At 51.8% G+C, this 24,686-nt stretch overlaps 4 protein-coding genes across 7 annotated transcripts; 3 read left to right on the top strand and 1 right to left on the bottom strand.

Annotated features, from left to right (window-relative positions):
* The first annotated feature begins 4,912 nt into the window (after positions 1–4,912).
* On the top strand, positions 4,913–12,173 carry DCAF11 (DDB1 and CUL4 associated factor 11). Of its 4 annotated transcripts, none has more exons than XM_060144963.1 (15): positions 4,913–5,053; positions 5,511–5,855; positions 6,799–6,926; positions 7,159–7,286; positions 7,561–7,625; positions 7,938–8,038; positions 8,269–8,415; positions 8,628–8,682; positions 9,034–9,102; positions 9,464–9,521; positions 9,608–9,793; positions 10,247–10,400; positions 10,808–10,960; positions 11,797–11,903; positions 12,001–12,173. In XM_060144963.1, exons 2-15 carry the CDS (start codon positions 5,833–5,835, stop codon positions 12,133–12,135), a joined length of 1,509 nt encoding a protein of 502 aa, XP_060000946.1. In that variant the 5' UTR covers positions 4,913–5,053; positions 5,511–5,832; the 3' UTR covers positions 12,136–12,173. The 4 variants fall into 4 exon arrangements, with proteins under 4 accessions (XP_060000946.1, XP_060000936.1, XP_060000964.1 ...); XM_060144953.1 differs by having other exon boundaries at positions 5,511–5,878; XM_060144981.1 differs by lacking the exons at positions 4,913–5,053; positions 7,561–7,625 and having other exon boundaries at positions 5,716–5,855.
* A 3,489-nt stretch (positions 12,174–15,662) lies between these two features.
* FITM1 (fat storage inducing transmembrane protein 1) lies at positions 15,663–16,947 on the top strand. Its single transcript, XM_060144991.1, has 2 exons — positions 15,663–15,928; positions 16,310–16,947. The coding sequence occupies exons 1-2, from the start codon at positions 15,663–15,665 to the stop codon at positions 16,920–16,922; spliced, it is 879 nt and encodes a 292-aa protein (XP_060000974.1). The 3' UTR covers positions 16,923–16,947.
* A 2,134-nt stretch (positions 16,948–19,081) lies between these two features.
* PSME1 (proteasome activator subunit 1) lies at positions 19,082–21,818 on the top strand. Its single transcript, XM_060145005.1, has 11 exons — positions 19,082–19,246; positions 19,840–19,872; positions 20,022–20,084; positions 20,202–20,312; positions 20,397–20,442; positions 20,560–20,657; positions 20,897–20,965; positions 21,052–21,119; positions 21,209–21,263; positions 21,339–21,425; positions 21,599–21,818. The coding sequence occupies exons 1-11, from the start codon at positions 19,208–19,210 to the stop codon at positions 21,677–21,679; spliced, it is 750 nt and encodes a 249-aa protein (XP_060000988.1). The 5' UTR covers positions 19,082–19,207; the 3' UTR covers positions 21,680–21,818.
* A 5-nt stretch (positions 21,819–21,823) lies between these two features.
* Positions 21,824–23,976, bottom strand: EMC9 (ER membrane protein complex subunit 9). Its single transcript, XM_060145018.1, has 5 exons — positions 23,764–23,976; positions 23,546–23,622; positions 22,400–22,469; positions 22,215–22,309; positions 21,824–22,054 (listed from the first exon to the last, which is right to left on the bottom strand). Exons 1-5 carry the CDS (start codon positions 23,959–23,961, stop codon positions 21,874–21,876), a joined length of 621 nt encoding a protein of 206 aa, XP_060001001.1. The 5' UTR covers positions 23,962–23,976; the 3' UTR covers positions 21,824–21,873.
* Between the last annotated feature and the right edge of the window lie 710 nt (positions 23,977–24,686).

The following is a 24,686-nucleotide window of genomic DNA, read 5'->3' as shown; positions in this document are numbered from 1 at the left end:
GTGCTGTATACCTGAAACTAACACAACATTGTAAATCAACTACACCTCAATTTAAAAGTTAAAAAAAATAAAACTTTGGAAAAACCCCAGTAAAAATGATTCTGTCAATGAGAATAAAATTGGGCTCTATGCCCTGCAGCTCCAGATAAATGATAAAATATAGTTAACCTTTTTATTTCAAAATAAAACAGATAAAGAAGACCATACAAAACAAAAGTATAGCTTAATAAGCTAATACAAATGGAACAACCTTGAAACCATTACCCAGAAAAAGAAACAACTTTGCCAAACACTAAAAGCCCCCCCACCCCCTTGCCATGCTCCTCATCTTCATCACAGCCCCTCCTTCCTGGTGGAAATGGACACCATGGTTCATGATAGTCACTTCCTTGCTTTTTTATTTTTTTTCCCCTGGAGTTGTATTACCCAAATCCAGATCCCTAGACATTATAGTTTTTGTAGTTATAGTCTTGCACATTTAAAAAAATGTATATGCCTTTTAAGTCTCTTTCAATCTATAGGTTCCCCCTCCACTCTCTAATTTTCCTTCAGTTTAACCATTGAAGAATCCAGGCCTAGATGCTCAATGCCTAGATTCATTCATTTATTAGGGATTTCAAAACAGCTGTACTCAAACTCTGTCATAATAGTTGGAATAATTTTACAAAGGGACACTCCTTTTATCTTCTATTTCATCACTCAAAGGTACAGTTTATATAAGAACAGCAAGTAACTGCTTGATTCTTCTCCTTTATTTACTATCTTCAAAATAATGATTTGGCCTCATATCATTCTTCAAAAAGGTGACCAATTAGTAACTCACACACACACCCATTATGAACTCATGGATTTAAACATACTTAATGTTTATTAAATTATCCTTATAATGCTCAAATTATCCCATCTTTGGCCATAAGCTTGGCTTCTGAGTCCTTTTGACATTACCCTGATGATGTTTACTGGCTTCTTTGCTACCTGGAATGGTAAGTTGTTCCATGCTCATCTTGTACATTTCCTACCGCAGACCTAGAATCAACCATTACCCCAAGCTCTGGTTTCTTTCCATGAGAAATGGTATTTTAAGATTTAGGTGGTAGGAGTGTTTATTGCTACTAGATTGTTTCTAGATCTTTTCACTGAATGGGGATAGGAAGATAAAACACCTCATGGGTTCATACTGATAGTTCCTATTCAAACTCAGGGCTAAAGGGTTTTTAACTTCTATATCACATTTGTAACTCCTATCACCACACAAAAAATTCTGGTTCCCAAGGACATAGGAGACAAGAGTATTAGAAATCCCATAATTACTCAATTTCTTTATAGTCAACACATTTTAAGTCCTGGGCAAATTAGCATACTTCCCCCGTTCCTTCTACATCGAACATGCTGCAAGAAGATAAGTTATAAACACACGTCATCCGTCACTTCAGAAGACAGAACTTTCCCTTGTGTTGCCTGAAGCTGTACACGTGTCCCAGGAGCTCTGTGGAGTCACCAGGCTGGGAGCTGGGACTGGGGAGAGACAGGACAGGGGTAGCCAAAGAAAGAAAAATTTGCTTTCCTTCTCTCCTCTCAAGCTCAGCCCGCCCCCTGGTGGAGATGCTAATGAGCCGGGAACAGCCCAAGGCAGGTCAGATCGGAAGTCAACTAGCTGACATGTACAGAGCAGTTACTAGAACCAGTCCTAAAATGGGTGCTAAAGGTAGAAAACCTCTCTGTGGCTTCAAGTGGCTTTAAGTGTAGCTGGGGAGAGTGGAGGCTCCCCAAATGAAAAGCACTTACAAATTGTCACCAAGCAACACGCCAAATTTCAAAATCATGAGAGGGAAGGCCAATAAAGTTTATCAAAATGACTTCATTATTTTTAAAGAAACACCATTGTCTTTCAATGAAACACATTGTATAGCCTAACATATAAAAGCTCATATACATTTTTAAAATAATGTAAGTCACAAGTGACATAATCAACTTCATAGGCTTAAAAATCTTTTTTACATTCAAAAATCAACCAATGAAAAAAAAAAATCAACCAATGGATCCAGAGATGAAATCTTATATTCTTTAGAATTTGATGTTAAAGATTCGTTTTGGCCATAAAACCTCAGATTTTTCAACACTTACCATGACTGAAATGTCTTATTCAATGATATACAAATTCCATATTTCAAAGGCTTGAATTTAGATTTTATTCAGTTTTAAACTGCATTTGTAAATTAAAAAGATTTGTAAGCTAAGGAGGAGAAGAGGAAAGAGGTTAATTTAAAAATGAGTTAAGGGCCTCCATGGTGGCACAGTGGTTAAGAATCTGCCTGCCAATGCAAGGAACACGAGTTCGAGCCCTGGTCTGGGAAGATCCCACATGCCACGGAATAACAAGCCCGTGTGCCACAACTACTGAGCCTGAGCTCTAGGGCCTGCAAGCCACAACTACTGAGCCCACGTTCCACAACTACTGAAGCTGCACGCTTAGAGCCTGTGCTCTGCAACAAGAGAAGCCACAACAATGAGAAGGCCGCCCACTGCAACGAAGAGTAGCCCCCGCTAGCCGCAGAGAAAGCCCGTGTGCAGCAATGAAGACCCAACGCAGCCAAAAATAAATATATTTTTAAAATTTAAAAATAAATAATAAAAATGAGTTAAGATGAGTGTAACAGAAGTTTTTGTTTTCCGTGGACCTCAGGTGGTCGAATTGTGTTAACCATGATGCTTTGTTCATACTGTATCTTTGTCATTAGTTCATGCAAGGCCTTCTCCATTTTATTATTTGTTTAATGATGTAATGAGCCCAGGTATTTTTATACTTTTTAAATGCAAATTTAAACCATATTGTTTTTGCATCCACCACATGTCACCAGAAGAACTACCACCTTTTTTCAACCTAAAAATGTAACTTGCACAATTTCCCACAGTGTAAAAATAGAAGACTATATAATTTTAATGGCTCCCTGGCATTTTTGTCTACCATATGGACCATCATTTATTTAACCAATCCCATTCCGTAGCAGTGTGTTTGGATCTATTTTGTTTCCAGTGTTTTACTACTGTCAATAATTGCTCTGCTGAACATAAACATTTTTGCTAGACTTAGCATAGAAGTCAGGGCTAGATTTCTTAGAAGTGACACCACTGGGTCATAAAGAAGGGAGTCTGACTGGTAGAGATAAAGCTTCCCCCAGATAAGAAATTCTTCTGGGAAGGTGCAGAGGGGGAAACAAGCAAGGAATTTATGGCCATATTTGCTTGGCAGAAGTAACAGAAAAATGAGGCTAGTAAAAAAGACAACCAGGTTTGGAAGTTTGTATTTGAAACAATAAACAATAGTGAACCATTTGTAGGTTCTTAAGAACTAAATGCTATTAGAGAAGAATATTTCTAGCAGATCAACTAACTAGGAGAGGCGTGACATAATGAAAACTTGATGTTGGGTGATGACCCTGAAAAACCACCTCAACTAATCAGCTAAGAATCCACAGGACTTGAAGAACTGAATTAAAAGGGCAAAGAGGAGGGAAAGATCATTTTGGAAAATGATTCCAGATTTTCCAGGCTGGACAACCCAGAAACCAGACTCCTAAGATTCTTTGATTTATAATTATTTTATAATTTATAAATTTAGAATTTATTTCTAAATAAATCTAAGATTTATTGAGACAATACTATAGGGCAGATAGTAAGTAACCTAGCAATAGGAGATGGCTGACTGTTAGAGCCGGCTACATAATTAGTAGAGCCCAGAGCAAGAGGAAAATGTGGGGCGCTTGCTCAAAGACTATTAAGAATTTCAAAAGGTGACGGTAGAACGTTAAGGCAAGTGTGGGCCTCTGAAGCCGCCCTGGTGACAACAGATACTAAGGTCCGATCTAGCGATCTAGAAAACAGGAGGCATCACCCGAAGGGCTAACCACACCCTCTCCCTCCGAGCGAGAGCGAGCCCCAGAAGGAGATGCCAGGGAATCCAAGGGCCCCCGCTCTCCTAAGCAGCACTTCTAAGAGAGTGCGGGCTGGGGGCGCTGAGGTGCAGCTTGGACCCTGGGCCTATGCTCCCGGCACGGTAGCTCGACCCACCCCCGCCACCCCACCCAGCACGGGCGAGGATCCCGAGGTACACAAGTCCCGGCCTTGGACTCAGCCGGGTTACTCATAAACCCGGAGGAGGGGGTAGGAGGCGCCGCGCGTGCACAACCCGGACAAGCGGCCCGCGGCGGAGAAGCACCCCAAGGACAGATGGTCTAAGAAAAGTCCGCAAATCCCTGAAGGCCCAGGAGGAGTCTGAGTGGAACAGACGAAAGGCGGGCGGAGACACTTGGGGTTGCTAAGCGTCTGCAAAGAGCGCGGAGGGAAGCCAGGGGTCATCTAGAAAGCTGCCAAAACGGCTAACGGGCGGTCTACAAAGGGCGGTCCCCACAAGAACAAGGCTTCCGGAAGCTAAGCCCGGAAGGGCGGGTGCGAAGGCCTGTGACTTGAGCACATTCCAAAAGCCCCGGGCACCCCTTAGGGCAAGGACGGCTGTAGCTGCAGCCGGCGAAAAGAGAAAAGCTAAAGCCGGACAGGGACCAGGGGAGGAAAGAGTAGGCCCTTAGAGATCGCCTGAAAAGTGCGAAGCCCAATTAACCTAAGGGACCGACAGCAAATTGTACCCCTTGCTAAGCCACCTCTCCGAAGCACACCAACTTCTTTTGTAAGCCCCGCCCCTCGTCCATTAAGTCTAGTTCCGTTGTCTCTGATTCAGGAAGTAGCCGATTCCCTACTTACTCCTCCCACAACAAGGAGCTACTGCTCCTACTGGGTCGCGCGCTTTCTCCTCCCCTCAAACCCCTTGAGCACTTTCTCCCGCCCATCTGTCAATCACCGCGCTCAGCTGTCCAGTGAGCGGGCCAAGGGGGCGGGGCCACCAGGGGCGTCGCGTGACGTCTGCAGTCAGCCAGCCGCGGAGCCGGGAGATGAGTGTCGAAGGAGGCGCGTGACGGAGAAGCGGTTGGCCGACTCCGCGGCGGCAGTCGTTGTAAACAAGGCCTCGCGCCGCTCCGGGCCCTACGACCGCTCCTGGCTGGTGGGTGGTCTCGCGCGGGGCGGTAACCGCCGGCTTTGTGGGAGGTGCTTCTCGGCTTTTTCCCTGCCTACCCCCGCTTAGTGTACACACCCCCGGTACACCACGTGGGCGTGAGGCAAGGAAAGAGGGGGGCTGTAGGCCGAATTTTAACCTCATTGGTTGTTGCTGCCGCCGGCTTTCGCAAGGGAGTTCTCTGATTGGCCGATAAGGGGGGCGTCGGGGGGGGGCTCTGACTCCTAAGGCTTCTGATTGGTTAGATGGGGTAAGCTAATGAGACGCTTTCTTCCGCGAGGGGTTTTGATTGGCCGGCCAGAGAGGTTACCTGGGAATCCACCCCCACCCCAGGGACTTTGATAGGTGAGTTTGAGGTAGAAACTGAGAAATTCCTCTTCAAAGGATTCTTACTGGTGAGCTAGGGTCGTGCCCTAGGCTTCACTCTGCTTTTTTTGCTTCACAGGATCGGGAAAGGTTTGTGTTCCCGAAGCCTTGGGAGTTGTTACAGGCTAAGGAGAAGGGATCTCAGTCTCTAGGAAGGGTCGCCCTCCTAGAGACAGCTACTATCGTATCTCAGGACGCTCTGGTGTTTCTAGAGCAGGCTTTGCTTTCACCAAATCCAAGGAGGTGACAGGAGGAGTCCCTGCACAGGACTTAAGGATGCTGTGACCAGAAGATGGGATCACGGAACAGCAGCAGCGCAGGAACTGGGTCCGGAGACCCTTCCGAGGGCTTGCCCCGAAGAGGGACTGGCCTGCGTAGGAGTGAGGAAGAGGAAGAGGAGGATGAAGATGTGGATCTGGCCCAGGTACTGGCCTATCTCCTACGCAGGTAACTTACCCCCTGGTGTTTCCCCACCAGGTGCCACCACAGCCCCTTGATCCCAGCTCCAGTCAGGGGAGTTACAGAGAATAGGGAATGAGATTAGCCCAGGACAGCTGTTCTGTTTGAGCAGAACGGCTTTCCCTGCTGGACACTCTCCGCACTCAGCTTCATACCCAGTAAGAGTGGTTCTTGCCTAGGGAGGGTCAACAGGATGGCTGGCTCTTGTGTTTGAGGGGACTGTTCAAGGTAGTCTCTCTACCTATGACTACACAAATGTAACCTATTTTCCAAGTAAGTAAAAAAAAAAGGGGGGGTGGGGGGGTTCCCTGGTGGGAAGGGAGTGATGTGAGGGGTGAAGAAAAGAGTTAGGGAAGTGGGTGTTGAACTTAAGTGAAGTTATTGACACATGATATGAGGCCACGTGGATTTACTTGAAAAACAAGTTTAAATTAACCTAACTCTAATCCTGTTCTTGAGGAAAGAATGCTTTGAGGGAAGTGACCACCAGGAATTGACTGGAAAGGGGTGCAGCTGGCTTTGGTTCTTAGCTGTGGCTCCCTGGGGAGAAGACGAGCTTGGGAATCCCTTCAGAAAACCACGTTCTATGCTGGACTCCTCGGGCAGAGGCTCAGAAGGAAATGCTCTCAGAATTTTTAGCTCTCTGGGAAATCAATTTAGTAGATCTGTCAACATCCATGCAATGTTGGGGTTTTCTACTCCTGCTGCAAGAGTGAGAATTAGTTTCCCAGTGTGTCTTATAGGAGACAAAATAACAGCCAAGGTCTAGTCAGCCTCAAACCTCAAAATGGGGACAGTATGAGGGTTTGAGGACAAGGTGGTCTAAGAACTACATAGCTATTGACTCTGAATTTGGTTGATTTGGGGAAGGGATCCTCCCCTTTATCATGGGGGGGGTCTCTCCACAGAGGCCAAGTGAGGTTGGTGCAGGGAGGAGGTGCAGCAAATTTACAGCTCATCCAGGCCCTCTCGGACTCGGAGGAAGAGCATGACAGTGCCTGGGATGGTCGTCTTGGAGACCGATACAACCCACCCGGTAAGACGAAAGGCAGACTGAGACATAATATCAGAGGACTTCCATTAGAAAGCCTTTTTTTAAAACTAACTTCGGCAAAAATTGAAAGAAAAAGATGAGATAATTCAGGGAATGAGGAAGTCTTTGCAGCCCCAGTATATTCAGTCACATTGAGTAGACTGAGCACAGCCCTTATAACTGTCCTCTGAGGCTGGAAAAGACCTAGGATAAGACTTCTGTTTGGTACTCACAGTGGATGCAACCCCTGACACACGGGAGCTGGAATGCAATGAGATCAAGACACAAGTGGAATTGGCCACAGGGCGGCTGGGGCTTAGGCGGGCAGCCCGGGAGCACAGCTTTCCTCAAATGCTGCACCAGGTAGGCCTCTCTACTTCCAGCCAGCTTGGCAGCAGGCCTATCAATGCAGCCAGAAGCTACAATCCCAGAGAAGAGGGAAGTAAACTTCCCAAGGATGCCTCAAGTGCTGGAGCTGGAGAGCTCTTAGCCAGCCTGAGCTGGAGTTTGGTGGGACATACTACTGTGTGTGGGGTTCGTTTCTGTAGCAAGAGCAATATTTTTGGAGGACGGGGGTTGGTGTGGCTGAAGTGGCCCTCTGTTTCTGCTAGCAATATTCCCCAATCCCTTCCTTTAGAGAGAACGGGGCCTCTGCCACCAGGGAAGCTTCTCCCTTGGAGAACGGTCTCGAATGATGTCTCAGTGAGTATGGGGCTTGGTGGAGAGGTTCCAAGGGCCAGATAGGTCTGATTTCCTAAACTGTGAAAGGATCAGTGTTAAAGGATCCTCAGGGATATTAAGTTTAGCTTATGTGGGGTTGAGGCTTTGAGAGTGAACAAAGTGGAAAAGTATAGCAATTGAGAGGATGATAGAATGATTCAAAGAAAGGGGCTTATACCCAAAGCCAAAGGGAAGAATGCCCTTGTACTCACATCCAGCTCTGTTAGGATTCTGCAAACTGGGATATTCCCCATCCTGAGCTCCCCTTACCCTCACTTTCCCTCTGCTTCCCAGCTTCTTGCCCAATGATCTGGGCTTCACTGATACCTACTCTCAGAAGGCTTTCTGTGGCATCTACAGCAAAGATGGTCAAATCTTCATGTCTGCTTGCCAAGGTACCAGACCCTAGTCCTACCAACTGCCCTAGAACAACAGACGTTCTCCCTGACTGAGGCTAGAAAGCCCCAGACCCAGGGAGCTCAGACCCTGGCTTAGGGATGCTTAGCTAGAACACATCCCATGATCAAGGGAAGATTCCACAGATGAGTGGTGAGTGAGAGAGGTCTGATCTAGGGAGGATTCCAGGAGGGTGTTCCCTAATTCTGCCTGATCCCCACTCACACAGACCAGACAATCCGACTGTATGACTGCCGGTATGGCCGCTTTCATAAATTCAAGAGCATCAAGGCCCGGGATGTAGGCTGGAGCGTCTTGGATGTGGCCTTCACCCCTGACGGGAACCATTTCCTTTACTCCAGCTGGTCTGATTACAGTGAGTGTGCCCCAGACCACCATCGTCTCTTCAGCCTGGGACCTGAGGTCTCCAAATGCCCATCTCCTCCATGCCATGACTCCACGCCTTCTCCTGGGCAGATCACTCCCAGGGTCCAACATCCTTCCCTTTTGGTCCATCTCCTCCCTAGCTTCACTTCCACCCTCCTAACCTCAGCCCTGAAAGATGCTTGTTTCTCTTGCTTCTCTTAGTTCATATCTGCAACATCTACGGGGAGGGAGACACACATACTGCCCTGGATCTAAGGTACTGGCTTCCTTTCCTGGTTAGACTCATCAGAAACTTCTCAAGGAAGGCTCTCCAGGAGCAAACCTCTTGAACTGGAACTCCTGCTTAGAGGGAAAAGTACACTGGTTGCAAGTTTCTCTTTGTGGATTCCTGGGAGGGGACCTGCCTGTCAGCCAGAGGACCAGAGTAAAACAGATGGCTGCGGGACTCTTCCCGCCTTCTCACTGAGGTGCTCCGCGTTCTGGCGCGTGCTGGCACGACTTCTTTTTCTCGCAGCAGCGTGCCCCACGGCCCTCATCAGATTCTGTATAGATTAACCAGGGCTAAAGGGAAGTCCACTTAACGCAGCTCCTCCTTTGCTCTTTTCAGGCCAGATGAGCGTCGCTTTGCTGTCTTCTCCATCGCTGTCTCCTCAGATGGGCGAGAAGTGCTAGGAGGGTGAGTGTTTGTGGGGATGCCTCTGTCACTTAATGAGATAGGAGTTCTCCCAGAGACCAGCTCTGCCGTTACAGAGACTGCACTGGACACCTGTACCCAGGCAGCTGTGGAGAACAACCAGGCCTTCTCCGGGGCCAAGGTTTATGAGTTGCTTCACTTCTCACTCACCATTTCTGCAGCATGAGATGGGAGGTCTCAAACCTCCTCGCAAACACAGCTAACTCTTCTCCCACCTCCTGTATAAGAAGAGAGAAGGGCTCTCCCCTCAGCAGGACTTCGAGACAACAGTCTCTCCAGAGCACACGTAGCATGGGTCCTCTCGGTCCTGGCTCCAGAACCCTCTTTTTCCGTTCCCTTTCAGGGCCAATGATGGCTGCCTGTACGTCTTTGATCGAGAACAGAACCGACGTACCCTTCAGGTATTGCTCCCGAGACTTGAAGCCTCTGCCTCCTGGTGCTTGGCCGATTGGAAGACCTAGAAAGACCTGGCCCCCTTCTCCCCTAGATTGAGTCCCATGAGGATGATGTGAATGCGGTGGCCTTTGCTGACATCAGCTCCCAAATCCTGTTCTCCGGGGGTGACGATGCCATCTGCAAAGTGTGGGATCGACGCACCATGCGGGAGGATGACCCCAAGCCCGTGGGTGCGCTGGCTGGACATCAAGATGGCATCACCTTCATTGACAGCAAGGTGGGCGTAGAGTCAGGACTGCACAGCCAGGCGACTGAGGTTGTGGTTGTCCAGGAGGGTGTCAGAGTGGACGGGTGTGGGAACTCGCCAAGCTCCTCATTAGCCAGGGTTTACAGGAGCTGGAGTTTAGGGAAGAGGCTTAAGCCACGAGACGTGAGGATTGGTACCCACCATCCCTCAAGGAGCAGGGCTTTCTGTACAAGAAGAGTAGAAGACGATCTGACCCAGTATAGAACAGGAGCCCAGCCAGCGCCCCAGGCAAAGAAGGGGAAACCTAGCCAGGGTGTGGGGTCTGTGGTAGGAAATCAATGGTGAGGCCCACCTGGATGAAGAAAGAGGCAACCAAAGTTAAAGGACCAGGGTTCATACTCCTGAGCTGGGGAGGGGAAGTGGACTGACAGACACTGACATCTGCAAGCTCCGATGCTTCATTATCCATCTTGGGATTCACAGGGAGATGCCCGGTATCTCATCTCCAACTCCAAAGACCAGACCATCAAGCTCTGGGATATCCGACGCTTTTCTAGCCGGGAAGGCATGGAAGCCTCTCGCCAGGCTGCCACACAGCAAAACTGGGACTACCGCTGGCAGCAGGTGCCCAAAAAAGGTGAGAGCGGATGTAGAACCCGAGATCTGGAGAGTGAAGGGTCGGGGGTGATAGTTAAAACATTTAACCCCTGGCAAGGCCTGGCATGGGCGCCGTGGATGGGCCAAAGCCTGGAGCCCTCCCCCTTGCCAGGCATTAACTCTTCGTTTGCTGAACCATGGGAGAGCCAGGGGTTCTCAGTGTAGGGGCTGGGGATCCCTCCAAACCTACGAATGCAAAAGTATTTCAGCGTCTTGACCATCAGCAGAGCCGTATTGGTGTGTATCAGCTGACTGTTAGATGGGGAAAGAGCCACCAGTTGGGAATTGCAAAGGCGATTGTCTTTGAGCATCAGTCTTTGCTGAGGACCAGTGATACAGGGGAATCCAGACTCCCTAACCCAGGGCTCACCCTGCATCCCTCCCCAGCCTGGCGGAAGCTGAAGCTCCCAGGGGACAGCTCCTTGATGACCTACCGGGGCCATGGGGTGCTGCATACCCTCATCCGCTGCCGATTCTCCCCCACCCATAGCACCGGCCAGCAGTTCATCTACAGTGGCTGCTCCACTGGCAAAGTGGTCGGTAAGGACGGTGTCTGAACAGGGGGCCTCGGGAAGGGCAGCCGTGTTCCCCTGGCATTCTACCTGTAACCACCAGTGACTACCTTAAGAAGCCCAGTGACAGTTACAAGTGAAATTTCATTTAGCCTGGAGCAGGGAGGCTTAAACGGAGAAAGAGAAAACATTCTATTCATCAGCATTTTAAATTAAGAAAAGGAACACAGAATTCTAGTCAGTAAATATACTAGATTGCCAGAAATATACTCAGTTCTGTTTTTCAGCCAGCCAAGGGAAGAGATTGCAGATGAAAGGTAGGAGGGAACAGAGACAAACAGAATGACACAAGAAGACAGCAGCAAGTAGTAAAAGATGTACAGCCACTGAAGTAGGAGGAATGCACGAAAAGAAACACACAGTCACAGGAGCCTAAGACAGTGCCAAGCCTAGGGAGGCCCTGACATGGAGGCCTATCCGGGGAGAGAGAAAGGTGCACCCACGTCCAGAAAAGGAACAGCACGTTCACATGTCTGTGGAGACAGCCCATTGTTCACTTTTGTGGTGTCTTCCATATCTTGTGGGCTTTTAAGAAAATGGCTACTTTAAAGCCACATTTCATTTTCTTAACTGTAGACCCTGTGACATTTAGCTAAGGGCCAGAGATACCCAAGCTCTGCTAGACCATACCCTCAACCTGAGGTAGGGAAAAGAAACTAACACCATCCTCGGGCATGGGCTTTGCTCCCCTGGGAAAACGGGAAGTTGTCTGAGAGGCAGGTAAGTGGTGCTGCTCAGAGAGAGATGAGGGGTGGCTCGAAGGTCTTCTGGCGGCCCCTCTCCACTCTGGCCTTTCCTGGACAGTGTACGACCTCCTCAGCGGCCACATCGTGAAGAAGCTGACCAACCACAAGGCCTGTGTGCGTGACGTCAGCTGGCACCCCTTCGAGGAGAAGATTGTCAGCAGTTCGGTGAGGATGCTGTGGTTAGGGGGGCCAGTGTGTGTCTGGGACTTGGACCCGGGAGGGAGCAGTGCCTCCTGACTACTTGCCACCTTCTGCCCCGCAGTGGGACGGGAACCTGCGTCTGTGGCAGTACCGCCAGGCTGAGTATTTCCAGGATGACATGCCAGAGTCTGAGGAACACCCGAGCACCCCTGCCCCAATGTCCCACCCCTCTACAGCCTTTTCCTCACCCCAGTAGATCTGACTTCCAGCCCCATTCATGGGTGAGCCTTTTGACATCTCTACGCCTCCTCCCTTTCTCCCTTCTGGGGGATCTTTGGGGAATCAGTGGCATTGGGTGGGGAGAAACAGAAGCCCAGGCTTCGGCCCTCTAGCTAAGCCCCGGGAGGGAGATCCTCCCCTTGGGGCAGAGTGGTCTTCTCACGTGCTCACACCCATCAACTTGGGTCTCCGTCTCTGGTCAGGGTCTGGCAGGACTGCCATTATCTGGTCAGCAGGAGTAACGTCCTGAGTGTTTTTAATCTTGTTTGGTTGTTAAGTCTTAGCTCCTAGAGTAGATGCCTGGGGCCAGGCCTGAACTGAACCAGGCCCATTGCCCAGGCCTTCGCGCGTTGAGGACTAAACTGGTCAATCAGGGCCAGGCGTCCTTGCCTTTCTTCCAGAGGTCCTAATGGCTAGAGCTCTAGCCCCTCAGGGGAGGGGGGAATGGGGAAGGTGTGTCCTCAGCACCCTCCCTGGCTGGGAATTACGTCTTCTCTCTCACGTGTCTGGGTCTTTGGGGTAGGCAGGGTGTGGTGTGAGAGGCTCCGTGTGACCCCACACAGGGCGGGCCCTCCCCTCCCCTCCCCGAGTGTTCCCTCGTGCAGGAGGCCAGCAGCTTCGAGGAGGGATGTTGAAGTAGGACTCCTTCGTCCTCTCACTGGCTTTGGCTCCCTCAATAAACTCTCTGTGGGAACCTAGCTTAGTGTCCGTCTGTCTCTCTCTTCTTCCTGTCTGAGATCTTTTATCCTCTCACTTCAAGAAAACAGTTTCAACAGAGCCTTCAGATATGCTCCTCTGTGGGAGAAAACACTGCTTTGATGCCCCAAGATGAACGGAAATACCAGAATCATTAGTTAACTGAGCTTTGCAACAGGGAGTCCCTCACCAACCTCAGAAACTTCCCAGCAAGCAGAAGTAGAGATAACAGGAAATAAACACATTTTAGATGAGAACCTGGAACACCCACATCAGCTCTGCCCTGGAGCTGGTCCAGTCTATGGAAGGAAGTAGCCCAGAGCCAGAGAGCACCTGGTGGGCACTGATGCCAGGTCCCATCTGGGCACTTCACACTTAGAACCTTATCCACCTCACAGCCACCCTTTTTTACAGGTGAGGAAATGGAGGTGTGCAGAGGTCAGGCACCATGCCCCAGGGCAGACCCATGTTATGGTCAGTAGGGGAGCAGCTCTGATTGATCTTCCCCATTATCTCTAAGGAACCTGGATGCACACCTCCAGGGGGGGTCTTAAAGACACAGCAAGGGGTTAAAAGATGTACCTATTCAGCAGCAAAGCAGGTAGTTTTAAAAGAATAAAGGGACTTCCCTGGCGGTCCAGTGGTTAGGACTCTGAGCTTCCATTGCAGGAGGCCCGGGTTTGATCCCTGGTAGGGGAACTAAGATCCCACATGCCTCGCGGTGTGGCCTAAATAAATACATAAATCAATTTTTTAAAATAAAAGAAATTGTCCAGATGCTTGGCCTCCATATGCTCTCTTTCCTCCAGTTGATCCGCTTGCATGAAACTGTCATGCAGATCTCCTTTCCCACCAGCCCTTTTCGTTCCCCCTCTGCCTCTTCATCCAGAGATGCCAGCCTGTCTCACCCAGAACTGTTTTACCTCCAGGATGCCAAAGGTAGAGGCCAATTAAAATTATTAGTGTCCTCAAAGCCTCATTTAGTCAAGGCCCCAAGGGCCATCTATTCTTCTCATTAAGAAATGCATTTCTGGGCTTCCCTGGTGGCACAGTGGTTAAGAATCCACCTGCCAACGCAGGGGACACGGCTTTGAGCCCTGGTCCAGGAAGATCCCACATGCCGTGGAGCAACTAAGCCCATGTGCTGCAAGTACTGAGCCTGCACTCTAGAGCCCGCGAGCCACAACTGCTGAGCCCGCATGTCACAACTACTGAAACCCGTGCACCTAGAGCCCATGCTCCGCAACGAGAAGCCACCGCAATGAGAAGCCCATGCACCGCAACGAAGAGTAGCCCCCGCTCACCACTACTAGAGAAGAGCTCGCGCGCAGCAACAAAGACCCAATGCAGCCAAAAATAAATAAAATAAATTAATTTTTTAAAAAAGAAACCTTTATAAGTTCCATTTGAAAAAAATGCATTTCCAATACAATTTTAGTTTATTATTAATTATCAAACTGTGTGGAATGTTTGTTGTACAAATAATACATTTTGTACTACTAACAATTTTGAAATTTGTACTAGTAAAAAATAGGAAATTCAATACAGAAAAAAAAGTTTAACCTTGTGATCACAGGAAATGTGTAAAAATTGTTTCAAATTATCCTTTTGGCAGAGAAGTGTGATCAATGAAAGACTTTCAGGCATAAAAACATTAGGATAATTTCTGTGGGGAAAGAATGGAAGTGTTATTTCTGACTCTTAAGATCTTGTCACATGTTTTTAAATGAAAAACTGTGAGGTATATAATCACAGTAGTGTTTAGATTCCATTGGATATATTTAAAAGAGTGATAAAGATAGCTTTATTTTTGAAATGTCAACATATACGATACACTGGAAATTATGTCCTTTGCAACTATTTAAAATTACAATGTAAAATTTTGTGTCAACTTAAAAACGTGTGAGTGCTTCTGTAGGTCTTCAGGTATAGGATCCCTGAGCACAGACTATGTCGAGGTGTGGGCTGTAGGATCTGCAAGGATCCTGGTTGGTTAATCCGTCTCGGTCAGTTTGCAGATGATGGCACTGAGGACCAAGGATGGTTAGTTGATTTTCTCAAAGTCACAGAGTTGGGCCAGAACCCAGGTGCCCTTTCTTGCTCATTCCTTTCACTACTTCACGGGCCTCCACTGTGCTCTGAGATCCCACCACCAGTTTTGAGGAATGAGGAAGGAAGACAAAAAGGGATCTCAAAACAGTTACTGAATATCAGGGACTTCCCTTGGGTAGGTTGCTCACCGCCCTATGGGTCCAGCCTCAGTGGTAAGGCTGGGAGGCCAAGTCCCAGGATAATTGGTTGGGGGACACAACCTTAGGATTTGATGGACTCCAGGCTGGGGATCTTCCTTCTAGTGTCTCCACCACCCACTATCACCTGGGAGTGAACCTGATCTTCGGGGCTCTGAGAGTCTGACCTGGGCGGGGTGGGGGTGACTTTGGCTGACCAAACAGAGACAGGCAGACCCAAATAGGCTGTGGCCAAAAACATCCCATGTTTTGGTCGTGGCCCTGAAACATGAACTAGGACATGGTTCCAGCCTAGAGGGTCAAGGAGGCACAGGACTAACAGGGAAGGACACAGGCTGCTGTCAGGACACACACCCAAGGCAAGAACACTGCTGACGTGGCAGCCCTCCGCCCCAGCCTCTTACTGCCCCCCGCCCCTCTCCCCCGCCTGCCAGCTGCCAACAGGGCTCTGCCCTGTGTCTGCTACACCTGTCACTGTCTGTCCTTGTCCAGGGGGAGCCCCATCAGCCCCTCCTCAGCTGCCCAGCAGAGCAAGCTGTTAGTGGGGAGGGGAGGGAACATGGAGCGGGGGCCGGCGGTGGGGGCAGGGCGGGGGGCCGGGGCCCAGATCTGGGCACTGCTGGGCTGCTTGGTCAGGGTGCTGCTGTGGGTGGCCTCTGCTCTGCTATACTTTGGAAGCGAACAGGCTGCCCGCCTCCTGGGCAGCCCCTGCTTACGGCGCCTCTACCATGCCTGGTTGGCAGCAGTGGTCATCTTCGGGCCCCTTCTGCAGTTCCATGTCAACCCTCGGACCATCTTTGCCAGCCATGGCAACTTCTTCAACATGTGAGTCCACTAGAGGCCGTGGGCGCTGGCTCCCTGGGCTCTGGGATCTCAGCTCCCTCCTCCAGGTTTCTGTGCTCTTGCCAGTCCAGGACACTAAAAATAGGCTAGGAGGTTGAGGAGAAGGTCAGAGGGGGAGGGGAACAGAGTCATGGGGGTACAGGAGCAGCGCCGAAGAGGAAACATGGGCCCTAGAAGGCTGAACGGGCCGCTAAGGAGATGGCCAAGTTCAAGTGCATGGGGGGAGAAGGGGGAGAGGGCCCAGGAAACAGAGAACCAGGAACGACAGATGCGACCGGAGGCAGGGCCGTGATGGGAACGTAGAGCAGGGTGGGGAGATGGGGCTGAGGGGGTCTCAGCAGCCCTCCCTCTTCTCTGCCACAGAAAGTTTGTGAATTCAGCATGGGGCTGGACGTGCACCTTCCTGGGGGGCTTCGTGTTGCTGGTGGTGTTCCTGGCTACACGGCGCGTGGCAGTGACTGCCCGGCACCTGAGCCGCTTGGTGGTTGGGGCAGCTGTGTGGCGGGGTGCCGGCAGGGCCTTCCTGCTCATCGAGGACCTGACGGGCTCCTGCTTCGAGCCTCTGCCCCAGGGCCTGCTGCTCCGCGAGCTGCCGGACCGCCGCAGCTGCCTGTCGGCCGGCCACCAGTGGCGGGGCTACACCGTCTCCTCCCACACCTTCCTGCTCACCTTCTGCTGTCTGCTCATGGCCGAGGAAGCAGCAGTGTTCGCCAAGTACCTGGCCCACGGGCTGCCCGCCGGCGCACCCCTGCGCCTTGTCTTCCTGCTCAACGTGCTGCTGCTGGGCCTCTGGAACTTCTTGCTGCTCTGCACCGTCATCTATTTCCACCAATATACTCACAAGGTGGTGGGCGCCGCGGTGGGGACCTTTGCCTGGTACCTCACCTACGGCAGCTGGTATCATCAGCCCTGGTCTCCGGGGATCCCGGGCCATGGGCTCTTCCCTCACCCCCACTCCAGCCACAAGCATAACTGAAAGAAATAAAGGCACTTTAGGCCTGGCTCTGGCTCCGCTCATCATTGGGCTGGCGGGACCTGCAAAGGGTGGGAAGGGTAAGAAGAGAGTGTGATGGTCGCCAGGTTTCCTCAGCAAGACCTTGCTGTCGCTGACCTTGAATGCCCTTGTGCTTGATGGCTATCCCTCCTGTTCTTTCAGTCTCCTAGTCCCTGCAGACATCAAGCTCTTTGGGGCTCTGATGTCAAGGACTGGCACTGCCAGGTCGGGTAGCAGTGCCCTTAGGTATGGGTGGCATTCCCACTGAGCAGATGCTCCATCTCCAGCCTGGTTGATTTGTTTTCCCTGCCTCCAGCACTGAATCCCTCTCTGCCATCCTCAGGATCCTGCCTATCTGGGCACCCTACTCACAGTCGCTTCCTACCCTGTCTTCCCGTAGGGAGTCTATATGTGCTCATTTACTTAAAAGATGTTCATTAAGCCAATGTGAATAAGAAAGACAAGGTTTCTGCTGTTTGGGGGCCCATGGGTTACTGCCTGATGATAAACTCATAAATAATAACAGCAAACACTTGTGCTTACTGTGTGTTGGGCACCATTCTAAGTGTCTTTAAATTCGCGCGTATTTAGCCCTCACAACACTATGAGCTAGGGCTGGTAGCGTTCCAATTGTACACTTGTGAAAATGGAGGCACAGAGTTTAAGTAACTTTTTCACAACTAGTAAATATCGGAGCCAGAATTATTAACCCAGGCATTATGGGTCTGTTGTCTGTGTTCTAAGTCAGGGATCAGCAAACAACAGCCCTCCTGTGGCCAGTGTTTGAATGGCCTGAGAGCTAAGAAATGGTTTTACAATTTTAATGGTTGAAAAAAAATCAAATAAGAATATTTCTTGACAGGTGAACATTACATGAAATTCAAATGCCAGTGTCCATAAATAAAGTTTTATGGGAACTAGCCACGCTAATCCATTTAACTGTTTACCTGCTACAATGGCAGAGTTGAGTAGTTCCTACTGGCACTACAAAGTCTAAAATATTTACTATCTGGCCTTTTATGGAAAAGGTTTGCCAGCCCCTGGTCTAAACCACACTATCCCCCAAAAATAAACTGGCTAATATCAGAAAGATAGTGCTATGAAGGTACTAAAACAGGCTGCTTTCTAATAGACTTGTAGGGAGTTCCTTTATAAGGAAGATAGAGTTCTCTCTGAAGAAGTGACATTTAAAAGCTGAGAACGGAAAGACATCCTGAGGCAGGGGAAGGAGAGTGTCAGGCAAAGGGATTAGCAAGGACAAAGGCCCTGAGGCAGGAATGAACTTGTTGCAAACAGGTTTGAGAAACAGCTGGAAAGTCCAGGTATTTATAACTGAAATGAAAGAGGGAGAAAGCAGTGGAAAGTGAAGTTGAAGGGGAACAGGTGCCAGACAGGCCTTTTGGGCCAGGAAAGTCCTTTGGATTTCATCCTAAGGTCAACAGGAAGCTGAGAAAGTTTTAAGCAAGAGCAAGGTGGAATCCTGCTGCTGTGCGGAGAGTGGGTTACAGAGGAATGGAGCCCACAAGGGTCATAAGAGAGCTGACCCTCTCTTATGACCCTGTGATGGGGCGATGCCAGAGTCTGAATGTCACTGAGCCAGATGATGCCCGCGGAGCCAGGGGTCCACGCTGGCAGGGCAAAGGAAGGGAGGCCAGGTCTTGCTCCAGCACCGAGAAAAGAGAGAAGAGAGCCAGATAAGGCTAATCACTGTCCCAGGACGAGCAGGGAAAGAAGAGAGCCAGAGGGCTGTGAGGAGGCAGGGAGATGGGAGGCGGGGAGTTCAGAGGTGGGCACTGGCCTTGGGCCCGGGGAGGCGGGGGTGTAGAAGGCAGGGCGGGGAGGGAGGAGGTGGGTTGGGCGGAGTCGGTAGGCGGAGAGTCGAAAGACTGGCAGCGGTGGGGAGGCGGGGAGGCGGGGAGTTCAGAGGTGGGCACTGGCCTTGGGGCCGGGGAGGCGGGGGCGTAGAAGGCAGGGCAGGGAGGGAGGAGGTGGGGTGGGCGGAGTTGGTAGGCGGGGAGTCGAAAGACTGGCGGCGGTGGGGAGGCGGGGCGCTGGAAACGCGCCTCTCGGGCTCTAGGGGGAGCCGCTGCTGGGCCGCCTCCCTGAGCCCCTCAGCTCCTAGCCTTTCTCTGGTCTGTCCCCGCCTCCTCCAGTGCCTCCACTCCCACTACCCAGGAGGGCAGTGCGGGGAGCGAGTGCTGCTTTCGCTTTCCCTTCCCCGTGCCCACTCCTCGCTCCGCGTGCGGCCCTAGGCTGCCGCCCCGGCCATGGCCACGCTCAGGGTCCTGCCCGAAGCCCAAGCCAAGGTGAGCGCTGTGGGTTCGAGGAAGGGCCCATCAGGGAGGCGTGGCCCCGAGAGGCTGGGGGCGTCCGTGACCCGCTCCCACCCAGCCCCCCGACTCGAGTCGGGGTCAGTCATCCGAACCCTCGTGAGCCTCCGTGCCCAGAGCACCTGAGCCCGGGGAGCCCGGCCAGGTTTGCCTGCCGGGAGAGAGAGAGGCGAGGCGGCCGAGGTTCAGCGGGGTGAGGTGAAGCGGAGCGCTGGCGTGGAGGGGAAGTACGCTGGCCCCGGGCCCAGGCCCACACACAGACTGGGAGCGGACCCTGCCCTGCCCCCACAGGAGGCCCCGGAGCCCACTCCACAGGGCACTCCGCCCCTTCCCCAGTCGCAGCGGCTCTCTTACATCCCTCCTCCCACAGCCCAGGAGACACTAAGGATGTTTCCGCTTGAACCCTTCGCCCTTCAGCTCCAGGAATGTTCTCATTTCCCAAATCCCGCCCCACCTGGGTCCACTCCACCCTTCCCCAAGTCAGACCCTACACAGCCCTAAGGATCCTTGAGTCCTTGAATAGACTGGCCATAAAGCCAGTTGTCTGAAGGGCTGCCTGTGTCCCACAGGTGGATGTGTTCCGTGAAGACCTATGTGCTAAGGTAAGACCTGACCCGTCATCACCCCACCCCTCCCTACCCAGTCCCACTGCTCAGCCCTTCCTTGCTGGGCAGTGGCAGCCCTGCTTCACTGCCTAGGAGGGGCATTTGATTCTGACCGCCATCCTCCCCTACCCTTACCATACACACAGACAGAGAACCTGCTCGGGAGCTATTTCCCCAAGAAGATTTCTGAGTTGGATGCATTTTTAAAGGTACTGGGGCTGGGCAGGGAGTAGAGAGTAGGGGCCAAAGGGAGAGCCTGCTGGGCCATGAGAGTGAGGAGGTGAGAGCCCGCCCCTGCCTCCAGCCCTTCTACCGCCCTGCACCAGGAGCCAGCTCTCAATGAAGCCAACCTGAGCAATCTGAAGGCCCCGCTGGACATCCCAGTGCCTGATCCAGTCAAGGAGAAAGAGAAGGAGGAGCGGAAGAAACAACAGGAGGCAAGTTGGCAGGAGCTGGGAGGAGGGACCCAATATGGGGAAAATCAGCCTTAGGCCTGCCTAAGAGACCCCTTCTCCCTACAGAAGGAAGACAAGGATGAAAAGAAGAAAGGGGAAGATGAAGACAAAGGTATCACTATGGTGAAAGGGACTTGTGTCTCACCTCCCAGGAGCTCCTCCCTAAGGATGCCTCTTCCCTGCCCGGCACGGTCCCAGTCATGTGACTGACCCAGTGCCCACCTCCTAGGTCCTCCTTGTGGCCCAGTGAACTGCAATGAGAAGATCGTGGTCCTCCTGCAGCGCCTGAAGCCTGAGATCAAGGATGTCATTGAGAAGCTCAACCTGGTGAGCCCTCCCACTTCCACCCCCACCCTTTGTCCTCCTTCGTCCCTGCCAGTTGGGCATGGCACCTGCCAGGTCTTAGCAGGAGAGGGCACAGCAAGTGAAGCCAGAATTCCAGGCTTTGGGGTTCAGGACAGACGTGGCATACTTCCACCCACCGTGAGCAGGGAAACAAAGGAGGACAGGAACCTGGGAATTGGGTTGGGGGCTAATGGGGTTTCAATGCCGTTCCCTCCTCCCAGGTCACCACCTGGTTGCAACTGCAGATACCTCGGATTGAGGATGGGAACAATTTTGGAGTGGCTGTCCAGGTGAGGACACTGCCCCACTCCTCTGCCCTCCTTATTTCTCCCATCCATGCTGCTTTTACACTTTCCTCCTCGCTTTCTTTCCTCAGGAGAAGGTGTTTGAGCTGATGACCACCCTTCACACCAAGCTAGAAGGCTTCCACACTCAAATCTCCAAGTGAGTGATTGCCCACTGCTCTGCCTTTGGCTGGGACTGAGGCTTGTGCTCCCTCCTCCCCCTACTCCACACCCTTCTACTTCCCACAGGTATTTCTCTGAGCGAGGTGATGCTGTGACCAAAGCGGCTAAGCAGCCCCACGTGGTAGGTGAGGCCCAGGTCAGGGTGCATGGGAGGAGGGACACCTTTGAGGTCAGGCCTGACCCGAGTCTCCCACAGGGTGATTATCGGCAGCTGGTGCACGAACTGGATGAGGCAGAGTACTGGGATATCCGGCTGATGGTCATGGAGATCCGCAACGCTTATGTGAGGAGGCGAGGGCAGGGGTGGGCAGAGACAGCTTTCCCAGGCCACCCACTCCCTGACCCTGCGGGCTGGGGGTGAAGGGTATCAAAGCTCAACCTCTCCACAAGGCAAGAAATGGGGCACAGAGCCACTGGGGACCTGCAGCTGACCCCCACTCCTCCCTGGCCCCATAGGCTGTGTTATATGACATCATCCTGAAGAACTTTGAGAAGCTCAAGAAGCCCAGGGGAGAAACAAAGGGAATGATCTATTGAGAGCCTCCTCTCATTCTGTGATTGGTCCAGCAGAGACCTTCCTGACTTTCACAGGAGACTCCAGACTTTCCCCACCTTCTGTCTGTTGAGGTTTCTCCCTCACCTTGCCTCCCAGGCACAATAAATCTAGTCATACCATTGCCCAACAGCCCAAGTCTCTTTATTGGATCCTGAGCCTCCCCTCTGGCCCTGGCTCAGGTATTTCCATTTGTGGGACCAACCCACTGGGTGATTTGGGCGTTGAGCTGCTGGTTGGTCCAATCCTCCCGGATGTCGTCAAGGTGGCAGTCAAAGTCCACAAGGTGCTGGTGGGCCCGGCCTGCTAGTAGTGCTCCCACCATCTGCCGTGACTGTTCCCAGTCCCTCCACATCACTCTGAAATAACAACCCCCATGGAGGTCAAACTCAGCAGGCAGAGGGGCCAGACACTTGGCAGAGGTTAGTTTCTAGAGAAGGACGCTTAGGGCAGAACCAAAAACAGGAGGCTCAGGAGCTGTGGGCTTCCAAGAAGAGGTGGAGGGAGTGGGGCACTCACAAGTTCTTGTCCTTGGGGACCCAGCAGAGACCATGGCTCTCCAGGACAATAACTGGGGGCACGTGAGGCTGTGGCACCAGTTTCTGATTATCCAACTGTGTGGACAAGGAAGGGCAGGTGAGGGTTTCGAGGATTCCCCCTTCCTACTTTCTTTCCAACTCCCCACTCTGAAACCCAAGCCTCACCATAATAAGTACTGCATCAGGGAAGAATTCTGCAATCTGCCCAGCGATTTTCAAGGCCAAGGGCCCAGGGCTGTGTAGAAGGAAGATCAGAGTTGTGAAGAGCCTCCTGTGGGCAGACCCCGTCCATCTGAGCTGGGCCTCCCAGAGCCCACAGACGTGGAGGCAGTGACGGCCTTTCCCTGTAGTTGGCCTGGGGGCATCAGGCCTGCCTGACTGCTTCGTGCAAGACTTATGCTTGAGCGCTGTGGGAAACAGGTGCTCAGACACTGCTGGTGAGAGTGGAAATCTAAGATGGTCTTTTTGGAGAGTACTTTGGCATAACCATCCAGATTTATATTGTATGTTAACCCAGAAACCCTACTAACGAAGAATTTACTGTAATAATAGGACAGTGTCTGTAATAAAAAAAAAATTGGAAACAACCTTAATGTTTAATGTAAGGCACTAAATAAATTATGGTACATCCATGTTCATACTGTATAGCTGATAGGGTAAGGTAGATATTAGTGTAGGGATGGAAAGATGTCAGATATTTATTAAGGAGAGAAAAGCAAATTACAAAACAGTATAATTTGCTCCAACTACATGACTACTGTATACGTAGATAACTTTTTCTGTATACAGTTGACCTTTGAACAATGAGGGGTCTAGGGGCCACAGAGCCTCCCGCAGTTGAAAACCTGCAGGTAACTTTACAGTGCGCCCTCCCTATTCTGGATTCTGCATCGGGATTCAACCAACCTCGGATCCTGTAGTACCGGAGTACCTATTCAGTGAAAAAGTTCGCCTATTTGTGGCCCCAGGTAGTTGAAACCGGTGTTGTTAAACGGTGAACTGTATATATAAAAAGAAACTTCCTTTTTTAAGAAGCTGCTGGTTGGGCTTCCTTTGTGTTTTCAGCACTTGGGGGGATCTCAGTTACAGCAGGTGTCAGCCTGTTATTGTCCTTCCCACCCCACCGCAGCTCCTCCAGGAAAATAACATTTCTTTATATTTTCTCACCGCCTACCCAGCCTAGTAGGTACCTTAGCTCTACAGTGGCTAAGCCTTGGATGAAGGAAAGATGGAAGGAATGACCAAGAGGGGCTCTCTTGACATCCCCCACCCCATAATCCTTAGCCCTCTGCCTCTGGCTTCCCCACTCACCTCTGGTCGTCCAAAGCTGCATTGGCATGGTAGTACCCTGCCACTACCAGCCCGGCCTGCGCGCCCCACACATCCACCTGCCATGGGAAAGCGCCGTCAGTAACTAAATCGTGCCGCCCGCCCTATGGGTGCGCACTACTGCCAAGAGGCCAGGGTTGGCCTTGGGCTAGGGGTGTTGGGGGGTTTCGCGGTGGTCGGTGGGCGTCCAGCGGCGGCACCTGGTTGAGGGCGACCTCCAGCATGACAGACAGGGCCAGGTGGCTGTGGAACAGGGGCACACAGTCGGTGAGGCACAGGCATTCTCTCGACCGCGGCGCTGGCGCCAGCAATAGCCCGTTGACAGCGGCGTGCGGGTAACGGGCGGCGTGCAGGCACATCTTCACGTAGGCCCGGGCCGAGATCTCCACCTCCCCCATGGCGAGCGGGGCCCCAGCTCGCGTCCGCGAAGCCCCCTCCAGCGCCCCCAAGCCCTCCTGGGCCCTTCCCCGTGCCCCCTCACTTAGGTTCGACGGTGACGCTGACTTGACTCGAAGGCAGCCCGCCGGCTCCGGCAGACCTCAGCCCGGCGCCCGGCCCCCGGCCCCCACCCGGCCCGGAATGCAGGCGGCCGGGATTGCGTGTTGCAGCACAGAGCTCCGCCTCCCCCGCCCCCAAGCGGCGGCAGCAGAGCTGCGCCTGCCTTGGGGACACATAACCAGAGCTCCAAGTCGGACCGGCTTCTGGAGTCCCGCCCACGTGGTGCTCTTTGATAGGCTTAGAGAGTCTCGTTTTGCCAAATCAGCATCCAACATTGTCCCGCCTTTGACTGTAGAGAGCTACCCGCACGCTGATTGGCTAGGCTACCCCACTTCGGCTCTTGATTGCAAGATGGCTGCGTCTGTTACCTCTACCTCCCGCCCCTACAGGCCCCGCTGTGCCACCTGGGTGGTGCCCGCGCCCCTCATCTGGTGTCTCCCCGAAACGCGGAGCTTCGAATGTCGGTACGTAGCGGACAGCTTGGCTCCAACTATGGAATGAGTGGATTGGTACTCTAGAGCGGCTTTGTCACTTACTAATAAGCCGTGTCACTTTTGCAACTGCAGGTTATCTGGCCCTTCCTTTCCTCAATGTAATGACTGCAGAAACAAAGACGGCATTGGCT

Source organism: Lagenorhynchus albirostris, chromosome 1 (assembly GCF_949774975.1).
Source record: "Lagenorhynchus albirostris chromosome 1, mLagAlb1.1, whole genome shotgun sequence".
Taxonomy (NCBI): domain Eukaryota; kingdom Metazoa; phylum Chordata; class Mammalia; order Artiodactyla; family Delphinidae; genus Lagenorhynchus; species Lagenorhynchus albirostris.
This window is presented reverse-complemented; position numbering and strand designations above follow the sequence as displayed.

Bases quoted from the DNA above. Each gene is read 5' to 3' on its own strand.
- PSME1 (XM_060145005.1), top strand. From the start codon at position 19,208: ATGGCCACGCTCAGGGTCCTGCCCGAAGCCCAAGCCAAG. The intron at 20,443-20,559 runs GTATCACTATGG...CCCACCTCCTAG, and splicing joins AGGGGAAGATGAAGACAAAG to GTCCTCCTTGTGGCCCAGTG. The intron at 20,658-20,896 runs GTGAGCCCTCCC...CCCTCCTCCCAG, and splicing joins TCATTGAGAAGCTCAACCTG to GTCACCACCTGGTTGCAACT.
- DCAF11 (XM_060144953.1), top strand. From the start codon at position 5,724: ATGGGATCACGGAACAGCAGCAGCGCAGGAACTGGGTCCGGAGACCCT. The intron at 7,287-7,560 runs GTAGGCCTCTCT...CCCTTCCTTTAG, and splicing joins TTCCTCAAATGCTGCACCAG to AGAGAACGGGGCCTCTGCCA. The intron at 8,416-8,627 runs GTGAGTGTGCCC...TGCTTCTCTTAG, and splicing joins CTCCAGCTGGTCTGATTACA to TTCATATCTGCAACATCTAC.
- FITM1 (XM_060144991.1), top strand. From the start codon at position 15,663: ATGGAGCGGGGGCCGGCGGTGGGGGCAGGGCGGGGGGCCGGGGCCCAG. The intron at 15,929-16,309 runs GTGAGTCCACTA...TCTCTGCCACAG, and splicing joins CATGGCAACTTCTTCAACAT to AAAGTTTGTGAATTCAGCAT.
- EMC9 (XM_060145018.1), bottom strand. From the start codon at position 23,961: ATGGGGGAGGTGGAGATCTCGGCCCGGGCCTACGTGAAGATGTGCCTG. The intron at 23,623-23,763 runs GTGCCGCCGCTG...TTCCCATGGCAG, and splicing joins TGGAGGTCGCCCTCAACCAG to GTGGATGTGTGGGGCGCGCA. The intron at 22,310-22,399 runs GTGAGGCTTGGG...TTGTCCACACAG, and splicing joins CTGATGCAGTACTTATTATG to TTGGATAATCAGAAACTGGT.